Source organism: Chiroxiphia lanceolata, chromosome 10, assembly GCF_009829145.1.
Source record: "Chiroxiphia lanceolata isolate bChiLan1 chromosome 10, bChiLan1.pri, whole genome shotgun sequence".
Classification (NCBI taxonomy): domain Eukaryota; kingdom Metazoa; phylum Chordata; class Aves; order Passeriformes; family Pipridae; genus Chiroxiphia; species Chiroxiphia lanceolata.
Window position 1 is genome coordinate 22,472,429 of NC_045646.1, and position 20,448 is coordinate 22,492,876.

General features: G+C 48.5%; 1 protein-coding gene across 2 annotated transcripts in view; it reads left to right on the plus strand.

Moving 5' to 3' along the window:
* The first annotated feature begins 1,532 nt into the window (after positions 1-1,532).
* PPP2R3A (protein phosphatase 2 regulatory subunit B''alpha) overlaps positions 1,533-20,448 on the plus strand; it is a 54,137-nt gene continuing 35,221 nt past the window's right edge. The window contains exons 1-2 of one of the 2 annotated variants that reach the window (XM_032697292.1): positions 1,533-1,782; positions 15,348-17,797. In XM_032697292.1, coding sequence (XP_032553183.1) covers positions 15,800-17,797 — 1,998 coding nt within the window. In that variant the 5' untranslated portion in view covers positions 1,533-1,782; positions 15,348-15,799. Of the gene's footprint in view, positions 1,783-3,389; positions 3,455-15,347; positions 17,798-20,448 lie in introns of those variants that run through there. The other variant, XM_032697293.1, reaches the window with a different exon arrangement.

Here is a 20,448-nt window from a genome sequence, read left to right on the forward strand (position 1 = left end):
ATGGTCCATAACCAGTTAAAAATGGCCCATCTCACACACACTGGGGAGTTGTACAGACCTCTGGTGCCCTTGGCAGTGGGCAGGAGCCCCTGCAGAGGTACAGGGGCTGCACAAGGGGAGCTGCCCAGCTCCCCTGGCCCTACAGCGCCCACCAGGCACTGCCCTGCAGGAAGCAGCAGGAGCTTCAGTCTCATCGGATGGCTCAAAGACCAGGAGCAGAGTGTCAGTGGAGCAGCAGCAGAGCAGCACAAGCAGTGGCTGTGCCAGCTCCCACCTGGCATTTGTGCCGATAAAGGCCCAGTTGGTGTTTGCAAGGGATTCACCATCCCCGAAGTGCTTGGCCCTGCCAGCTCAGCATCAGGCAGGCGTGGCTTTGGCAGAGCCAAGCACTGGCTTCTTGGAATTTAGCAGCACCCAAGGACAGGAACAGCCAGTGACTTCACCAGGGCAAGTGCGTAGGAGGCAGGGTGAGCAATCAGGCATCTCCCCTTTTCCTCACAGACTGACAGGCTCCCTCTTTGGAGAGTGCTGATTTCTCCTTTTGCAGGGCAGTGGATTGGATCACAGGGTGGTATCTGTGTGTCACGTAACAAAACCTCTCCAGACTTTTTCCACTTCAAGATTCCACTCCAAGACTGGTTTGGGGGTTTTTTTTGAGTCTTTGAGGGATTGAACAAAATCGCAAGGACGTAGTTAAGCATTAACTTGCTACTGCCTCCCCTGTAATCATGGAACCAAGCAGACATTCCTGTTCCCCCACTGTAGCAAGTATTATATAATGGCCTCTCTTTTGATACTAAGAAAATATGAGTGTTGTCTCCTACATTTCATAATTTCACAATGTTGGGTTACTCTGTGTTCTTTGGGGCTCATCCAAGCTCAGCTCAAGTGAAGGGGAAAGTTCCTGTGCCTTTCAAACCCCCAAGTCTCCAAGGGAAAAGCATATACGGGAGCGTTCTGGGTGCTTTTGGCTCTTTCATAACCTTGCCGAGACCCACCTGGGCGTAGTGTGAGAACTCAGCCAGTCCAATGCATCTCCTGGGAAAGATTTCCAGCTCCCTGGGGAAGAATAGCAGTCTGTCACATTTGCCATGTCTCAGACTTCCCAAAAGGAAGGGGTGAAAGACAGAAAAGGTCTGTGAGTCTCTGGAAGATAACACCTTACCCAGGATACAGCAGCTCAAGGGCCTTCCTGAGACTCCTGCCTACCCAAATTCATCCCCAGGCAAGGTGAACTGACACTGTGATTCCTGAGTTTGTTAGCTCAGGCTAATTTCTCATACTCCATGTGCTCCTTATCCCAAGTGAACTGGTGCACAATAAAGCCTATAAGGGTCTTTTATATTGTAGCATTTTTGTATTTGTACACTACTCCTGTTGCATCTCAACATCCTTAATTTAACTCAGTGTTCACTGAGCAAAACCGCTCTGCCCTTTCCAGAGCACAAAGGGAATCAGCCATGCTACTATTTACAGGGTAAGTCACAGCAAGTTAATGCTTAACTATGTTATTGTGATTTTGTTCAGCCCTTCAGGACTGTTTAAAAGCCCATGTGACTGAAGCACAGCTCTCTTCCACCGCATGACTGACATATGTTTGGCTCTGCAGTCACAGTCCCCTGCCCTGATGTGCTCGTGCCTGTGTCTCGTGCCTGGGTGTCCAGTCCTGCAGCAGAGCACCTGCACTTCTCCAAAGTGACCAAGTGCTGCACATCCTGTCCTGCACAGCAGGGGAAGGAACTGGGAGGCCAAGAAGGGAGGAGTCCCACGAAACAGGCTCAGGTCAGTGCATTGCTTGGGTAGGAGGTATTTGCCCTTTTGGCTGTTGTCTGCCTACAATGACCAGTGAGTAATGGTTTTTTCCTGAGTCAACTGTGATAATTTAGTGCCATTGAAGTAGTTCAGTTTTCCTCTCCAGGGAAATGAGGAAGAATGAAAGGCATTCTAAGGGGCTGTGGATGACAGGGTTGTTTCCCTCATCCTCTGAGAATGGAACGAGAGGAGCTTTTGAAGACTTTTCTGTCAGGTGTTTTCTAGTGTTTTTAGAATATACTAAAAGATTTCTAGCACATTTAGACGATCCTAAAATGAAGAGGTACAGCATGAGACAAGGGAGGTACAAGGAGAAGTGCTGGGAGACAGTGTTTGTGAAAGAGAGGGAGATATAATGTAGGTGCAAGTGTTCCAGCCGAGATTTTGAGATGCCCCGTGAGGGCATATGGGGTGGCAGATCAGTGTGTGTGTGTGACTGAAGCTGCTGCAGCCAGATAAGCTGGGAGCTGTCTTAGGAAAAGGCTCCACAAGGTTGGCCTGAATATCACAGGGCTCACCTGCAGCAGTGTTCAGGTATCTCTGGGCGCCTCCTCCACAGATGGTGTCTGATAATTGCAACACGATCCAATCTGCAGTGCAGGAACACATGCTGCCAACACAGGGCCTGCTTTGGGCTGAGGCGCTGGCGCTGCAGCTGCCTCCCCCTTCCAGCTGCACCAACAGAGCTCTTCTCCCTCTTATTTGTACCTTTTCCCTGAGGAAGCTGCTTTGCCAGAGGGCACCACTGATGGTCCATGAGGGCTAGAAACCCGCTGGAGCAAAAGAGATGAAGCCACCCTTAGTAAACTTGCACCAGTCCTGCGTTCAGCTCTGAGCCCCTCACTTCAAAAAGGATGCTGAGGGGCTGGAGCCTGTCCAGTGAAGGGCAGCAAGGCTTGTGGAAGGGAAAACAAGTCTTACGAGGAGCAGCCGAGGGAGCTGGGGCTGTTCAGTCTGGAGAAGAGGAGGCTCAGGGGTGACCTCAGCTCCCTGACAGCACGGTGTGCTGAGGTGGGGGCCCGTCCCTTCTGCCGTGCCTGCAGGGAGAGGGACCGAGGAAATGGCCTCAAACTAAGACAGGGGGGATTCAGGTAAAGTATCAGAAAAATATTTTCCCTGTTAGGATGGTCAGGCATTGGAGTGGGCTGCCCAGGGAGGCGGTGGAGTCACAATCCCCGCGGGTGTTAAAGAGGCGTCTGGATCTGGTGCTGGGCGATGTGGTTTGGTGGTTTAGGGGTTACGGTGGCAGTGCTGGGTTGATGGTCGGACTGGATGATCACGAAGGTCTCTTCCAACCTTGACGATTCTACGATTCTGTAATCGTTGGTGGATTTCATGAGGGGAAAATAAAAACCACAGTCCGCGGCGGCTGGCGAACCGCAGGCCGGGGCTGAGGCGGGGGGCTGGCGGTGAGGGAGAGAGGGAGCCGGGGGCTCGCTGAGGCGGGACCCCTCTCCTCCTCCTCCTCCTTCTCCTCCTTCTCCCCAGCCCCTGCTCCTCCTCCTCCTCCCGCTCCCGCTCCGCGGCTCTGGGCGGGCCCGGCCGTGCGGAAGGGGCGGCCGGAGCGGGCGGCGGAGCGCGCCCAGCGGCGGGAGCGGCGGCTCGGCTCGGCATGGGACGGGACGGGGCGCTGCCGCCGCGGGTACCGGAGGGCCCGGGGCGGAGGATCAGGGTCCGGGGGGGTCGGGGAGGAGGAGCGGGGATCGGGGCGGAGGGGCGGCCGTGGGTCGGGGTCCCCTCAGGGCCCGCGCGGGGGGCCCCGGGGCGGTGTCGGTCGGTGAGGAGCCGGCGCGGGAGTGGCGCTGCCGAGTCCGGGAGCGGCTCTCGGGGTGTCCCTTGGGGTCCGTCATGGTGTCCCGGGAGGGTCCGTCTGGGTGTCCCTTGGGGTCCGTCGCCCTGTCCCGGGAGGTTCCATCGGAGTGTCCCTGGGGGTCCGTCGGGGTGTCCCGGGGAGCTGCGGGCGCAGCGGTGCCGGGACCCGCGTGAGGCGGTGCCGCTCGCCCCGCAGACCCCGGCGCTCCGCCGGGTGGAGAGGCCGGGGCTGGGAACGGTCCCGGGAGAGTTTTCCCCAAGGGCTGAGGCGCAGCGGCTTTCGAGCACGGCGTGTTCCCAGCCCGGCGTGTCCCGCGGTGCCCGTGGCTGTGTCGCCGGAGGTAACGCCGCTGAAGGATCACCCCCTCCTCAGGCTGTGCTGGTTTTGTGACCGCTCCTGCGAGCTGGACCTGCGATTGTCCTCAGTGCAGTTGTGAATGACTATGTGGTCGTGAAAGTAGGATTTAATTTTTTTCCCCGAAGTATTTCTTCGCGAGCAGGAAAGGGAACAGCTTTGGCTGCAAGACTCCTTGTTTCACGGGCAGATGAATTTAAGATTAATTTGAGCATAACCTTGTAAAACTGAGATTGAGTAACAAATGGAATGATTTATGAAGGAGGTGTTCCTGCTGGAGTAATTCTCTCTGCAGGTCATCAGACTCCACTGGTCTCGAGTAATGTAAATATTTTTAAGCTTCGGACTAATTATATTACCTCTGTTTTTCATGCTGAAGAAGGAAACCCTGGGAGATGTGCTTTTTTGTGCTCCCATCTTCCCAGTAAATGCGGGCTAGGGAAGGATCCAAGAGGCAGGTAGTCCCCAGGCTGTTTGCTGTTGAAGTGCTGCCTGCAAGGCTGGGTACATTTTCCTTGGTGGTGGTCTCATGCCTTTAGGCCACATGATGTGATGCCTGCTTCGGGAAATAAATCTTCCAAGCACTTACTGAAAGTAGCCACTTCTTCTCTTGATTATTCCTTCTGAATCTCCCGAACTTGGTAGATCTGCTCGCACAGGTTGTGTGTGGAGAAGCTATTTTCCTAAGAACTTCGAGGAGATGGTCAGTACTGTTAGACTTCTTTTAGTTCTGTAAAATTATGTATTAATGTCTGCTGCATACTGAGAAGTTGAAGCAACAGACAGTGGTGGGCTGCTTGGTTTTTTCCCCCGCTGTTTCTGTATCTTGAAACGGTAACACTGTGTATCAGTTGCAACTGATTTATATTTGCCTTAATATAAAATGAAAGAGAAAAGTTGAAGTTCCCTGCTGGCACAAGGCCAGTTTCCATTACCTAGACCTTTGCAACCGCTGTCGTGTGTCGTATTATTTTGTGCTGCTAACTTGCACCGAGGTGCAGTGTTAAAGGTAGCTGCGGGGAAAGTGCCTCAAATTACAGCTGACCGACGTGTGACTGCCAAACACTGCAGAGATTCACTGCAAAAGCATCTACTTCATTTCCTTCAGCTGCAACCTGTGGAGCAGGTGATGAATAATGTGGTTCAGGCAGCTCAGAAAGCTCTGTGGTGGAGCCCTGCGGTCTGACGCTCGCTGCTGGTAGCCCTGGAGGTATAAATATGATGCTGCACAGTGGAATTTGTTTTCCCTTTCTTTTGAGGGGTGGGGTGAGTGTTGGTTGGTTGTTTTTTTGGTTTTAGTGAGGACAGTTCTCCATGAGGGAACTTGTTCCCCCTTGTATGGCCAGTCTTCGCGAACGAAGATTTGGGAAAGGTCTTTACCCTTCGAGCCTGCGCAGTGGATTTTTTAGGTGAGACACAGTGAATTACACAGAAAACCTGACTGCAAGGTAACTCTGAACTTGGTACCTTCCTGGTGCAGGACAGAGGTTGTTTTGCCTTCGTTTTGTAAATGTTTTCCAAGACTGATTTGACTTAAATGCCTGTGTGCTGTTCTTCCCCATAAGACCAGGCTTTCTCCTGTTACACTGAACTTTTCTGAAGGCTAAATTAGAGCTTAGATCCAATTCTGTCAGAAACTGGACAGTAAAGTAGAACTGTGGGAGGAAGGGAATTTTCTCATCCATGGTTAAGGTAGTTGAGTGCTGTCATAAAGAACTGTTGTCATGTGTGTTAAGGGACAAGATTCTTCACTGCTCTATTTCCTCTGCTGCTTCTGTCCCTGGGTCTGGTTTGTGGAATTTCTGCTGTAGGACTGTCAGGGCAGTTGTGATTCAGCAGGTGCTTTGCTTAGACCATATGAAACACTCTGTAATGTCAAAATACTTTAGAAAATCAGGCCTTGAGCACCAACACCTGATGTATTCCCTTTGCGGTGTAAAATGAGGATAACACTGGAAAATAAGTCAGTGTTTGAGTAGCATGTAAATACTCTACTGATGGAAAAATTAATAATTCTGATTGTAGAGTAGCCTATGAATAGGATGCAGGAGGCAATACCTGAGGTCACACATGTAAAACATAGGCTAGTTAAAAATGACTGTTCAATGAACATGCAGCTTCGTGAATGTGACTTGGCTGTTCACCTAAAATAAGGGAGGCTTTACATTTATCTGGTTTTCAGCTTGTTTTTTTCTGTGTGTATCTCTTATCTTTTTAACCTGGTTCTGTTTGAATACACGTGGAAAAGAAACAAATGGAAGATTTTTTGTTTTGTTTTGTTTTGTAAAGCCCCCTGGGTTAGTAAAGATACAGGGGAAATTACTTCCTCTGTCTTACCGGGGCGACAGGCTGAAACACCCTTCATTTTCCTTGGGAGAGGAAAGGGAGTAGAAAAGTTGTGCTCCCTTAAATCCTGTGTTGCTTTGATCTCACCGGTCTGTGCCTCTGGGGTGGCTCATGGAAGGCACAGCAGAAGGAGCTGTAGCAGTGCCAGACTCGTTGGATGCCAGGACGTGCTGCACCTTTTGGTGTAATTTGTTACATTTCAACAGCTGCTCCTCTTCCCAGTGCGAGAGGGAGCCAGGCAGGAACGGGCTTGTGGAAGGTGTGACTGCAGGGAATGACTGCCTGCTCCGTGCTCCTGGGATTGTGCCTGGAGGAGAGATGGCAGTGCAGCACCCAGCCAGAGCTTCTTCGGTTCCCTGTTCTCATTGCTGACCCAGGGAAGAGCTACAGTGCTCCAGCTGGGAGCCAACCTGGAGAAATGGCCTGTCACCCTGTCACCTCAGACGAAGAGAACTCGACCCAAATCCTGAATGCCTGAGGACCTGAGTGAGTAAAGAGCAGTGTGAGAGAGAAGACATGAAGAGGTTGGATAGGACAGCAATGAGAAATGCATGAGCTCTGAATAGATGGGCAGTGAATGAAAACAATTTTTTGTTTTAGTTGTTATTAAATTAAGAATGTATTTTCCTCTGCAGATCACTAGCACGTGGCTAGTTTGCTACAGGGGAAATGGAACTTCCAAGTAAGTTTCCTAAGATGGTTTCAGGGAATCTGTAGATTGTAACCTCAGTATCAGCAAGGTCAATGACTGAGGGAATGCTGTCTTGGACACAACTCTTCCTTTATTGTTTTAACACTTAAGTAAAATCACTGTAATTTGTGTAAAGCAATTGGATACTATTAATACTAAATTAACATTCCAGGGAAAATAAATGTATCTTGCTAATATGAAATTGTCTCTTTCCATATAAGCTTATAAACAGCCAGGAGACACATTACTTAACCAAGCAGGCTTTCTGACCTCTGCTCTGAGCCTTGCTAATTATGTGCTTTTGGAGCTTGTTCACCTCCAGTGTTTTGCTGGTTGGTCACCTCATTTTCTGTCAGCATGTCAGAGCTCAGGCTGTAACATTGTTTTTACTCGTGCCTTGGTGAGCTTCATGTTCGTTAATGCACTGGGGGCCTGCTAAGTGAGAGAGATTAAAAGGAGGTTCTACACAGACACGGGGCTGGAACAGTTATTAGTTGGCAAAGTATTTATGCATAATGGGTTGGCATTATGTGGAAAACTCGTGTGAGCTTTTACTCTCTTGGTGTCTCATCTGTATAACTGGAAACCAGTCTCATGGGGCACAGATTCCTGTCTGGTCAGTTTTAGTTCCAAGACTGTGCAAACAGAAAGTTGAAGGAAGGTATTTCAGAAAAGCTGAAAAGGGTGACAGCTTTCTTGATATTATTAACCACCTCCTCTGCAATGACAGGCTTTGCACAGCCCATCCATCAGTGCTGCACAGCAGAGTTCTGGTGTGCTTGTGTTCAAGGACCTGTGTGGGGGTGTTTGTGAAGAGGACAGAGGCACTGGAATATTGGATTACCCTGTGACTTAACCTGAAGGAATTGCACTGAGTAATACTGCATTCACTGATGGCTAGTCAGTAATTTAGAACAATAGCTTAAGGTCTAGTGCCAGGTTTATTTTTAAAAGCCAGTGCAGACTGTTATTATTGATACTAGCCAAAATATGAGTGCTGGGCTTGCCTTATGCTGCTGCTGGAAACGCGGAGAGGTTGTATTTAAGTTAGTGTTGGGGGATTTTTTTTTAGAGTAAATCTATCACAACAGATTTCCTAATGTAAAACTGGACTTCTCCGAGCCCACACTGACTGCAGAGCAGTTGTTAAGCACCCTGTCAGGGCCGGTGATTCTCAAGGTCATGTGTGCCTGGAAGCCTGGCTTGATAAGTGCTCCCCTTGCAGTGACCCCCACGGTTCACTGAGGGAATGCTCAAGTGCAGCTACAGCTGGTAAAGTTCGATGCTCTGAAGCTCTTTGACAAGAAGGCACAAGAGACAAACAAGCAAGAATTCTGCTGTCTCTGGATTTTCAGGGAGAGGTTAACAAAGGACTTTGTTAATGCCTCTCACAGGAAATGAACTGCCATGGAATAGGAGCGTAGCTTTTCCGGTAATTAATACCTGGAAAGGTGTGGGAAGGACTGTCAGCTGTTCCAGTGAAGAGTGATCACTGGTGCAATCCCAGGGGGATCTGTGTTCAGGCTTGTGATTTCAGCATAGTTATAAATGGCCTGGAAGAGAGGCTGAGTAATGAAGTGACAGTATATGCTGAAAAACACGGAATTCAGGGAGCAGAAACAAGAGCTGGCTGGAGTTACAGAAGGTTCTTGCAATACTTGGTTGTAGGCAAGCGGTACTTGATACCCGTGGATGTAAAATTATGTGCACAGGGATAAACAACTGTGTCTGTGCAGTGATGAGCTCATGGGAATCTGTGCCCTTCAGGAAAGAGATCTTTTAAGTAATGCAGATAAAACTTGGTGAAACTCAGCAGCAGACAAAAAAAAGTAAAAAGGCAAATAGAAATGACAGATCTCTAAGAAAAGGAGAGGGAGCAAAACAGAATGCCATGCTGTAAATCCGTGATGGTTTTGTGTAATGAATAACATACCCCTTCAAAAGTTAGGGGCAGACACACTCCCCTCTCCAGAGTTGTAGTTAAGATCAGGGAAAAGCACCTGATTGAAGAGCTTATGTAAAAACAGTAACCAAATAAACTGGAGCTTAGCCTGGAAAATACATGGATGATAAGAGGAGGGACTGTGATAGCAATCTGCAACCAGGGGGATATGAAGTAATTGTTCCCTGTTTATTTTGTCACCCCAACACAGGAAGAATGAAAAGGTATCAAGTGATGCCCATGCAAAAGGTGGTAGCTTTTGGCAGAGGAGGTGTTAAAACACGGTCCCTTGGTTTCCCAGAACCTTTCTGTGTCCATGTCATCCCTTGATGGGACATTTCACAGCTTTGCTCCATGTGTGCCTGTTTAAACCTGCTTCTGGTGGCATTGATCACCTGGTGCTTATGTTGGAGGAGAAGGTGAACAGTCAGACCCCTCTATCCTTTCCATGCCACCCATGATTTTGTAGATTGTCGTGTTCTTCTGAAGTCACCTCTTTTCCAGTCTGAGATGCCTGGTCCTGCTCCCTCATTCCTCACAGACAAGCTCTTCAAGATCTTTGGATCATCGCTGTTGCCCATCTCTGAACCCTTCTTCTGAGGCTGTATGAAAATCACTCTAAGAGTGAACACCTTCCTCTTGCAGAGTGTTCTCTCAGTAGGTCCCTGCACAGTTTCCAAAGGACAATAGTAGCTTTGTTTCCTCTTGGAAGACAGGTAGGAAGAGGGACAGAATGTATGAATTAACCCAGGTGGTTCTGCCAGCAGACATTTGAGAATGTGTTATCTGAAAACAGTGAGGCTTGGAAGGGGAAAGCACTGCACAGGGATAATACTGACTTTTGAAAGGCAGTTCAAAGATTAATTTCTGCTTGTGGTTCTCATCTCATCTGGGTGTTGTGCCCAGCTTGGGTTCCTGTGTCTTAAAGTGTGTAGTTGAACCAGAAGAGCTTATGAGAGCAGCAGTGGAAGTGATCTAAGGTGCAAAGTGGCTTCTGCACACGAACAGCTGGGTAAGCAAGGGCTAATAATCCCAGGAAAGAGGAGGCAGAGGGACATGGAACTGTGTAAATTCAGGAATGCTGTGGACAATGTGCAGTGCAGGTCTAGTGTTTGTGCTCTCTCAGAAAAAGATCCTGACATATTGGAGCTTGTGAGTGACACAGTTAAAAGGTGTGGTAGGTGCTGGAATGTCTGCTCAGAAGATCCTCTGGATGCAAAATATTTCTGTTGAATCTGGGGGGTGCTCAAGCACACAGGAGGGAGATCCTCTGAAGGTTAGTAAGTGCTCAGAAAGCACATCCAGCTGCACAGTTCTCCAGAACTGCAAGCAGCTGGAGGCCAGGAGAGCACTCCTAGGAAATATCGTGTGTCTTTCTAATACTATTCCTTGAGCATTGGCATTTGGCCACTGTCAGAGACAGACACAGTTTTTCCTGTGTTCTTGTGTCATTCTAAGGGATGGGATTCATCTGATGTAACTGGTCATCTCGAAATGAGATTGGTTTTTAAGTTCAGTGGGTTGATTTTTTGGTTTTGAGGTGCCTGCCTCTCTGCATTGCCTACACACAGCACCTAACACTTCACTGCTGTGTGGGTGAGGGAGAGGAATCCCACCCCTTCTATGTGTTTTGTAAGAACAGGAGCAAATTGCACACAGAACTCAGAAAATAACTTATAGCAAAGACTCTGGAGACATCTCTCTTCCAGACTCTCCCTGGCAGTTCTGTTAAAGGCTAAGAGGTGATTTGATTACAGTGTGTCAGTACTTGTGGGTGAGGAGATTTGTTTTCCTGAAAGCCCTTTTAATTTAGCACAAGAAAGTGGGATAGCTGTTTGCTGGAACCTGGTGTGGAACACACTCAAATGGGAAATAATGACCCCTTTTCTAGAGTGCATGTAAGTAAATATTGAAGCACTCGAGGCTATGAAGGAGTTCCTCTGGTTCAAACAGGAGTGCTCAGTCTGAGCAGGTCACATCCTCTGACCTGGGTTAGGAGGCAAGGCAGGATTTGTTGCCATCCCAGTTTGTTGCAGTCTCTGAAGCACAGACTGGAGCTAAAAACTCTTGGAACTGAGCTCTGGTTGCCTTGGCAGTGTCAGTGGTATCAGCCCCTCTGATCCCAAAACTGTTCAGGTGTAATTGTGAACGGTTTGTTTTACTGTACCTGAAATGTAGGCACGTGCAGCACATTTCTGCTGGTCGTGAGGGTTGTAAAGTTTAGCACAGCTGCAGTTCCCACCTAAGTCAAAGAACAAAAAAGTTCTGCTACCACTGAGGACATCAAAGTATGTAAGTATGTAAGAAGTACAGAGCAGAGGAGCAACTCAGATGGTTAGATTTTTTTTTTTCTCTGAACTTCAGTGTAGGAAGAAATGTTACTCTTTTTAGTCTCCTGTTCATTTTGGAAGGTAATTAATTGTGCAAGTGATAGCAAATTGTAAATCAGTTCCTTTGACAGGGTTCAAAATCATTTATTAAATGTCTAGTTGTAAAATTTCTGCTTAATTCAGCAGAAGTGGATTTGTCATAAAAATTCATTTGAAAGAAGGCATTGCTTTGTTATTTGCCCACATTTGTCTTCTGGAATCAATATAGTTTACTCCCAAATCTTCTTTGTTCAGTAAACTCTAAACAAAAATCAAGCATTTCTAAATAAGAGGATGCACTTAAAATTTGCTTTTTGGCACCCTGAGATCCTTTGAGAGGGTAATACCTGACACCTGATTACAGAGGTGAGGTGACACTTCTGAAACTGTGCTGGGGACTGTCCAAGAGGCAAACCTGTTGTTCTGTCTTTGTTTCCTTTTGCAAGAGAACCCAGCTGGAGGTTGATCTTCCATGGACACGAGCAGTTGCCCAGTGATCCTGTGCCCTGTCCTGGTGTGGGAAGGGCTGGTTTGCTCCATGCTCTGTGTTGTGGTGGTTTCTAATTTCTGTTGCTAGTGCTCAAGATAAGGGTTCAAGAAGATTTTGGCTGAATTTGAGGCTTTCAGGAGCACTAGAGCCATGTCCTGCAGCTTTTTCTAGACTTCAGTTTGCAAGTCAGTCAAGCACTGGCTGACAGTCCCCATCCAAACAGATTGTCATTGTTCAGTTATTGAACTCCTGCGTAATCTTTGCATGAATAGGATTTCTTGTGTGTCTTGTAGAATAACCTTTTATATCATTAGTATCTGCAATAATTTTTTCCTTTGCAAAGTGATTCATGTCGTCTTGCAGATAGGACAGATATAAAGCATTATTCTGCAGTCCCACAAGAAGCCCTATTCATGGACAGTTTGTGTTGTGGAGCCAGCCCTGTCGCCTCGGGGCTGGGCTTGGTTTCAAGGCAGCAATCCCAATCACAGAACCTTTCTGCAGTGTTTCTCAACTGGGGGCTGTCCCACAGTCAAACTGGAAGGAAGTGGCTGCCTGGAAAGAACCAAGTAAGAAAGTTTCTTGGTGCATTTGGTCTTTTCATTCTACTCATAAATAGTAGGTTTTAGCCACCCACCAAAAGTCCCAACAAAAGCCCAGTCAAGCTCAGCTTGAGGCCAGGTTCCCAGATCTGGGAACAGGGATACTCTTAGGTTTTGTCCTCACTAGGTTTATGTGCTGGATCATGTTCAATGGATCCCTCTCAAATAAAGCTGCGAGCTGGGCCTGTGCTACCTGGGTCAAGGCAATGGGAAAATAAGAAAAATAGTTTCTACTCTGCATCTGTAAGGATTTGTGCTACTCCGGCCCTGGAAGAACCTGAGCATGTTTCTGCAGACAGTGATAATAAAGCAATTAGTAAATAACCACTGAGGAGACGGCAGTAAAACTGGCTGAAAAGAGGATGTTGGGGTTTTGCTGCTGATTGTTTGATTATTCTCTGACACAGCAGTAAAAGGTGCCGACAACAGAGGCAGGAGGGAGCGATCCTGTGTTGGCCTTGGCAAGTTGGTGTTTGGATTATGCTGGTTTGTGATTGTACCAGAGGAACACAGGCAAAATGGAAAGGGATTAGAGAGTGCAGCAAGCATTGCATAAACACCTGAAATTATTTGGGAGATGGGAAGTGGAGATGGTGGGAAGAGCATTCTTGTTAGGCATAGCTGGGAATACAAATTTCAACTGAAAAAAAGGGGAATCTAGGAGACCTTTTCATTGAAGGACTTGTGGAATAATTGTACAGATGCAAAAAGCTTCAGTGTTTGAAGGTGGCTTAAAGGATTGGAGAAACTGGCTTAGTCCCAGTGGAAGTGATGGGTGTGTAGGGAGATTACCCTTGGAGTGATATAGGAGAGGGAGACAGTGAGTCTGATACATTATTACTCTAATTAAGGAATAACTTAATCAAAGTGTAATTATTTCCCAAATTAGGTATAAACCCAAACTATTCTTTGTTGGTAAAAGGAAGACCACTGTCTGTATGACACAGAGGAGGAAGGAGCCCTGAGGAGGTCCCATGGTTTTTTGGAATCAACATTAATTCTTCATCAAACCTGCTATCCTGAAGGCCTCTACTTTCTCTAAATATTATTTAACATTTATTTCAGGGAATGCAGAAGGCTTGTTTGTAGTTGATGGATGCTCAGAAAAGAAAAAGCAGCAGACCTCTTACCTTGGATGTGTTGGAGGGAATCTGGGGATCGTTGGGCTTTTTGGAGACTTGGAGCCCAGGTTTTCCTGTCTGAACAAAGCCCACTAAGGCATTGGGGAGCCAACAGTGCTGTTTTAAACTGTGGCTCTGGTTCAGCAGAGGGTTTGGCACACGTGGTGGTGAAGCCTGAGAGCAGTGACTGGAGGGTGTGGAGTCTCTCCCTGGGTTTGTGTGGGTGGTGTGAGCACCCTGGGGGCTGAAAACGGTTGTGCTGCTGCCCTTTATCATCCCCTGGCACCTGAGTGAGGGCTGTGGCTGGGGCACACCTTGCACACCTCATGCACCTCATAGCTCTGCTCAGCCCTGGGGAGGCCCTCCCCTGCCAGGGGGCTCTGGGGCAGTGCCAGGGGGTGGAGAGGGAGCAGGACAGGACAGGAGGAGCTGAGGAGCAGCACCCACGGTGCTTGGTGGGCAGGTGGCAGCGTGTTCAGATCCCAGCAGGGCGCTGGGAGCAGTTACTGCATCCTGAATCAACTGCTTCAGTGCTTTATATCACCCAAAATGTCCTTGCCTTTGCCTGGGCCATTGGACAGCGTTGCAATGAGCAGACAGGGCACATCACAAACCCATCAAACACTCTTCAATCTGTGCCTCTCAGTTTCAGGTTAAGGCTTTACAATGTGAACGTTTAGACTTGTGCTGTGGCCAGTTGCTAATTAGAACAGCCCCAAGCTCTTCAGGCACTTCCCTTCTGTGTGGTGTGTTTGTACAGGCTTACAGCTAAAGGAGGTGGGATGGAACTGCAGGGAAGGCAGTGCTTTCATCAGGTGCAGGGCTGGCCTTTCACACAGGGAAATATTTACCTTTGAAAAAACCAAAATAAACCCATGCTGTGATGTGACTTAGCTGGGATATAATCATGGTTTATGAAATAGATTTCTGTTTGCACAGGAATAGAGGGTGCTCAGAATTTCGTTGGGGTGTTTTAATTTGAAGCATTAAAGAAAGATGAATCTATGTCTAAATTTCAAGACCGTGAAATCTGAGATTTCCTATCTTTTCATAACAAAGTTAGACAGCTTTTTTTTTTCTGGTGCAGTTCTGACTGATGGTAGGAAATGCAGCTGGAAATGGCTGTGCTAAGTGTGAAACACTCAATTCCTAGTTTTCATAGGCTTAACCTTTATACAAACGTTACTATCCTTGATGTCTACTCCAGTGGACTTATTGTATTAACTGTGCTGCTATTTATGGGTTGTAAGAGGAAGGGAAACAGTTATTCCTCCTTCAAATATTTTGCCATGGTCCCAGAGACCTTGGTGAAAGGCTAATGGAAGCCAGGGTGGCCTTTCCTAAAGGCCCTGCATTCTTAGAGCCATTCAGCTACTTTGCTGCAGGCCGTTTGCAGCTTTTTATAGTCCAGAGAGCTTGGAAATCCTGAAAGTGCTTTTCTCTACTGCCCTGTGCCTTATCTTTAGAGTCAGAAATTCACAACAGGATCAAAATGTTTTGCTCTGTTAGCATTAAAGGTAGCGTTTTGCTCGGTCTGGGGAGGGGAAAAAAGCAAGCCTGAAAAAAATTAGTGAGCGGCTAAAATAGAGCTGTTAAAATGGCAGCACGTAGACAGGCTGTGTATAAATATAGGCCAGCTCCTCAGCACTGCTCTTATATGGGAGATGTGAGGGAGGGAAGAATATCAGCCTGCTCTCCCTCTGTGCAGCGGGTGTTGGTGGTGTGCTCTGTGCCACACGTTTGGTAGCAGACAAGGCTGCAGAATCCCTTGCAATGATAATGACTCCCACCTTTGTTTCTGTTGCAGGGACCTGCACTGCCAGTGTGAGGGGGGACTCTCAGAGGCATACGTGGATTTTTTGTCTGTACCTGCTGCTTGATTGTCTGCCTTTTACTGACCCACCTGAAAAGAGAGAAGAGGGGTCGAACAAAAACCATTGACTTGTCACTTGTGCCTAAGAACTGGCTGGATTTTATGGCACCTGCTGGAGAGGGCACCTGGACCCTTGGAAATGGAGCAGCTGATGCTGCACCTCTGCTGAGCAAGGCTTTCTGCTTGGAGTACAAGGATCAAGTTGCCTTAAGTCAAACCATATGTAAGTTGCACCAAGTGTTGTAACTGTACCTCCAAACCCTCTCCGGACTTCTCCAGGCAGGAGCTCCTCACGTAGTTTGGATGTTCCCAATTGACATCTGAATGTTTTCATCCGTCCCGGTGTGGCTGTGAGAACTGGGGGTGAACTTTTCCCTGGGAAGTTCATGGTGAGTTTTGAAGCCTCACTTCCCAGCGTGGTCTGTGCCATGGCAGCGACCTACAGGCTGCTGGTGAGCTCTGTGAACTGCTACAGCAGTGTGGTGATAGACCAGCACTCCCAGCACACTGTGCACCACTGCACGGGCACCTGCCAGGTGTTCAGGCGCGGGGTGACCTGCATAGTCGCCCACCACAGTGTCTGTGCAGAGCTCAGTGTCCAAGATGCCAACCTGGACCATAAAACTCCTCTTCCTGAAAACGGACTCGCTTTGTCTGGAAATGAGGACTATCACCAAATCCTCCCAAATAACCCGAGGATCAAAAAGGGCTCTTCAGTGCAAGCCTCCAGCAGTTTAAAGGACATTACTGGTGAGGCAATAAACCTTGCCAGTGGTAAAATAAAGGAGTTCTCCTTTGAAAAGCTCAAAAACTCCTCCAGTCATGTGGCCTACAGAAAGGGAAGGAAGGTTCGGTCAGAATCCTTCAGCAGACGATCCTTTGACTTTGACTTGATTTATGGGCACCTCAACAATGATGAGAACTGCCCTCCATGTGGCTTTTTGCAGAGTCCCTCCCCTGTGGAGAAGTGGCAGGAGGGCAGTGATGCTCCAGAAGTCACCGTGAGCCCCGTGGCTCCCTTCTGCCCTCGTGCCTTCTCTGAAGAAAACTTCATTACCCAGATTTTGGAAAAACACAAGCTAGATGGTTCTTCTGGTGGGGATATCAAGGTGTGCTTGGACATCTTGCTCAAGTGCTCAGAGGATCTGAAGAAGTGCACGGACATAATAAAACATTGCATCAAAAGGAAGTCTGCAGACGGCGTGGGTGGGGGGAACAGCAGCGACCCCCTGCCCAGTTCAGAAATGATATACATGAACCTGATGACCAGGTTTTCTTCCTACCTGAAGAAGTTGCCCTTGGAGGTGAAGCCCCCGGGGCAGAGGGAGGCGAGTGACTGGGCAGAGCTGGTGAGCTGCTTCCATGGCTTGCAGCAGAGCCCCTTTGCCCCGGTGTTCGGGGATGAGCAGCCGCCCCGCTATGAGGACATCATCCAGCTGCCATCCTCCAGCGCAGGTCCTCTGGCTCTGCCAGGTGATCAGGGGGAGCCGACAAGCACCTCTCAGTCCCTCCCCACAGGTACTGTGGCCTTTACCCCCACCTCCCCTCCCAGTGCCCCCCAGAGCAGTGTGAGAGCTGGGACAGACGCTCTACCTCAGCCAGCGGCCCCGAGCCCTCCCGACGGCGCGTCCTGCACCGAGGCGCTGTACATCGAGGAGGAGGCTGATGGGGACAGAACAGCAGGGAAAGGGCAGAGGGCAGAGCACAGAGGGGGCTGGCAGAGCATGGAGCACAGCTCCCAGCGAGCTGCTGGTTCAGATGGACCTGCTGATGCTCAAGCAGAGCGTGCCCGGGTGGGAGATGCCGAGCTCTGCCCTGCTCCCGAGGACACGACTCCTTTACCACCACCCTTGGATTCTGTGCTGCACGGGGCCCAGGCTGCTGGCCCCAAAGGAGCCCAGACGTGCAGCAGGGTGGACAAGGAGGAGATAGACAAACTGCTGCTGGACTTGGAGTGCTTCTCCCAGAAAATGGAGAGCACTTTGAGGGAACCCCCTCGGAAGCAGGGCGAGCCTGCGGGCGTGCAGGTGTTGGGCAGGCAGGGGAGGCAGGTTCCACCTCTGGCTCCGGAGGCCAAAAGTAAACCTGCTGACCCCCCTTCTTCTCTGTCAAAAATCATGGAAACCAATGGTCACAAAATGGAAGAGGATGACAAAGCCTTTTTACTGCGGATCCTGGGAAGCATTGAGGACTTTGCCCAGGAGCTGGTGGAATACCAGACAGGCAAGGGGAGCTTGTCCAAGGAGAAGGAGGTGATGCAGATTCTTCAGGAAACTTTAGCAACTCCTTCACAGTCCCTCCTTGCAGGGAAAAAAAGCCATGCTGGGGCTGCCTGCAGAGACTCTGTTCCAGCCTCAATTCAGCAGGCCCCAGAGGTGATTAAGGTAAGAGAACCGAACTTCTGAGGGGACAGTGAGTAAAACAAACGTGGGGAAGTGTGGAAAAAAAAAATACATCTGCTAAGTGATTCACTGTGCTTTGGATGCTGCAGTGTGGAATGATGTGTTCAACCTGGCAGAAATGTAGCATTGACTGAAATACAACCAAAAAAAGGAAACTAAAACCCCATAGCAAACAAAATTGGCCTTGATGGGCAGTTTCACCTTTGAGCTTGAGCCTTTCCTGCTGGTGCTCCTGTAGGCTGGTGTGGTGTAATTGGCTTCTATATAGTAGAGGGTAGTAATAATTACTTTAATAAGTACTTTACTTCTGGGATCAGGTATTGATTGGGCTGCCTCTCACCGGTTCAGGGAGATCTGAGTGTTCCATCTCTCCCTTTCCCATCTTGGAGCAGACTTGTTGTCCTCCTCATTACTAATTCCTAAAGAGGGAGATCCTCCATGGCACAAAGGGCAAATCTAGGAAGGTTTAATTTTCTTTTCCCTGTCCCCAGTGCATGGAGTCATGGTGGAGTCTGCATGGCTTGTATCTCTCAAATGAGGAGTAGGTTTTCCCAGAAAAAAGGGTCTTCAGAGGGAAGCCAAGGCTGGCTGTCCAGCACTCAGCGTTTTCATTTGGTAACAACTGCCAGGTTTCAAGAGAACTTGTTGCCATTATTCCAAGCATTCATTAAGTGTAGAGAGGACTGTCCAAAGTTTCCAAAATGCACCTTCCATGCAGGCACTGAAAGAGTGCCCAGGATATCAGTGAACTTTCACAGCTCCTTCCAGTTGGAGCACGATGTGCATGTTTTGAAAACTGTCCACTTTCCCCGAAATACAGGCATTTGGTACAGTTCTGAAAGGGGATGGGTAGGGTGTGTCTGACCCTAAATGAGAGTGCTGAGATCTTTTTAGATGAGGCTAAACAAGTGTTTCTGTTGTTGCTCTGGGCAACTTTGCTCACGGGAAATGGTGGGCATAACCTTGTCTGATATTTCCAGCAAGGGAAAGAGTCTTTTTTTTTCTCAGGGAGTGTAGAACTAAGCAGCTCCAAAAGCTCTGGAGTGATCTCTTGAAATAGCTATTCTTGCCTTGTACATTAATTTACAAAATTTTCTAACTTGTGAACTTAGAACAAAAATGTGTTTGGTAAACTGTGACTGACTTTGTGGCAGATTTTATGTAACACTTGAAAACTGGATGCACTTAGACTGTCAATGGCTCAGCAGCCTGGTCCCTGGACAGGTTCTGTTCCCTGCTCCCACCTGGCTGTGTGTGTTTGCTCCCAGTCCTGCTGTAGGTTTGCTGTCATTTCTAGCACAGGTGTGGGTACAAGGCCCTCTGCAGGTGTAGCATCTAGGGAATGCATCCATGCTCCTGGATAAGCCTGGCTGTGGCTGGAGCTCAGTGTGGAGTCTCATTCAGTGTTGCACACGTGTGCCTGGATGAATACCGTACAAAGTATTTGTTGTATTTTCTTAAGGGCCATAAAACTGTTATCAAATAGTTGTGCACATGCAGAAAGCCCACAGCTCTAACACCATGAACACACAGCACAGCTTTCCTTTAGGAAGGTTGTGACAGATTTAATTATCCCTCAAATCCTAAGCCCTGACAAAGGAGCAGGAGAGCCCCTTTGGAGCGGGCTGTGCTCTGGCTCAGCTGGCCTGGCTGTGTTAAATCTGGCCTGACTTATATCAGCAGCAAACTTGCCCTTTGTCATAAACCCAATTATGATTCTCCACAGAGAACAATAGGATTGGTTGCCTCTTCATCTTCAAACCCCAAATATTTAGAAAGTAGGAAATGAATCCTGTCTATCAGTTTTACAGAGCCCACAATGAGGGCACGGTGCTGCCTTGGGGCAGCCAGGAAGCATTGCCTGCTCTGAGAGAGGCCAGCACTTCCCACCCTGAGATCCACTTTTCCCTTGCTTATCTCAAAACCTCCCAACTGTTTGGTTTGAAATTTCCTGTTCCATGTGCCTGCCTTAAGCTGATTTTTGAATGTGCTGGGTTTGAAATACACAGTTCAGTGAGGACAGTGCAGTTGTGTGTTAGGGGCCAGCAAACCCCCAACTGTCTGCCTGTATTTTTGTCTGTAGCTAAGAGGGCAGTAAGGCTCCTGGGTGCACTGGGAGGTGTGAGGGAAATGGGGCAAACTGCAAGCAGTGAGTAGTGAAGAAGGGGGGGATGGGGCTGTTGGGATTCTCTGAGCTGATCTGCCCAAAGGCTGAGTGTTGGGGGGCTTGGAAGGTGAAGGGTGCTGCCTTTTGACTCAAATGTCTTATGCAAAGTCCTTGGAGAAGTCAGTGGTGGCTGTTTCTGACCTTCCCCTCTCTGTGCCCTTGGTCTGCCACCTGTCCAGGATGGCTGATTGGACAAAGGAAATTCAGGCAATGCTTGCAGAATATTTGGTGAAAGTACCCTGGAAAAGACTACAAAGAAATGTAGTCCTTCTGTGTTCAGCATCAGGTTTGAGTAGTGCAGGGCTCTGCTCCAAGTTCTGCTCATGTGTTTTATTTTAAGACCGTTGGATAAAGCTGATGAATAATTTTGGGAGCAGAGATCAGGACCAGGGTTTGATACAAAGGGACCTCTTGTCTGTTGTCCCTCCTCTGTTGAGTGTCCCTTCTCAAAGGGATTACTTGGTGT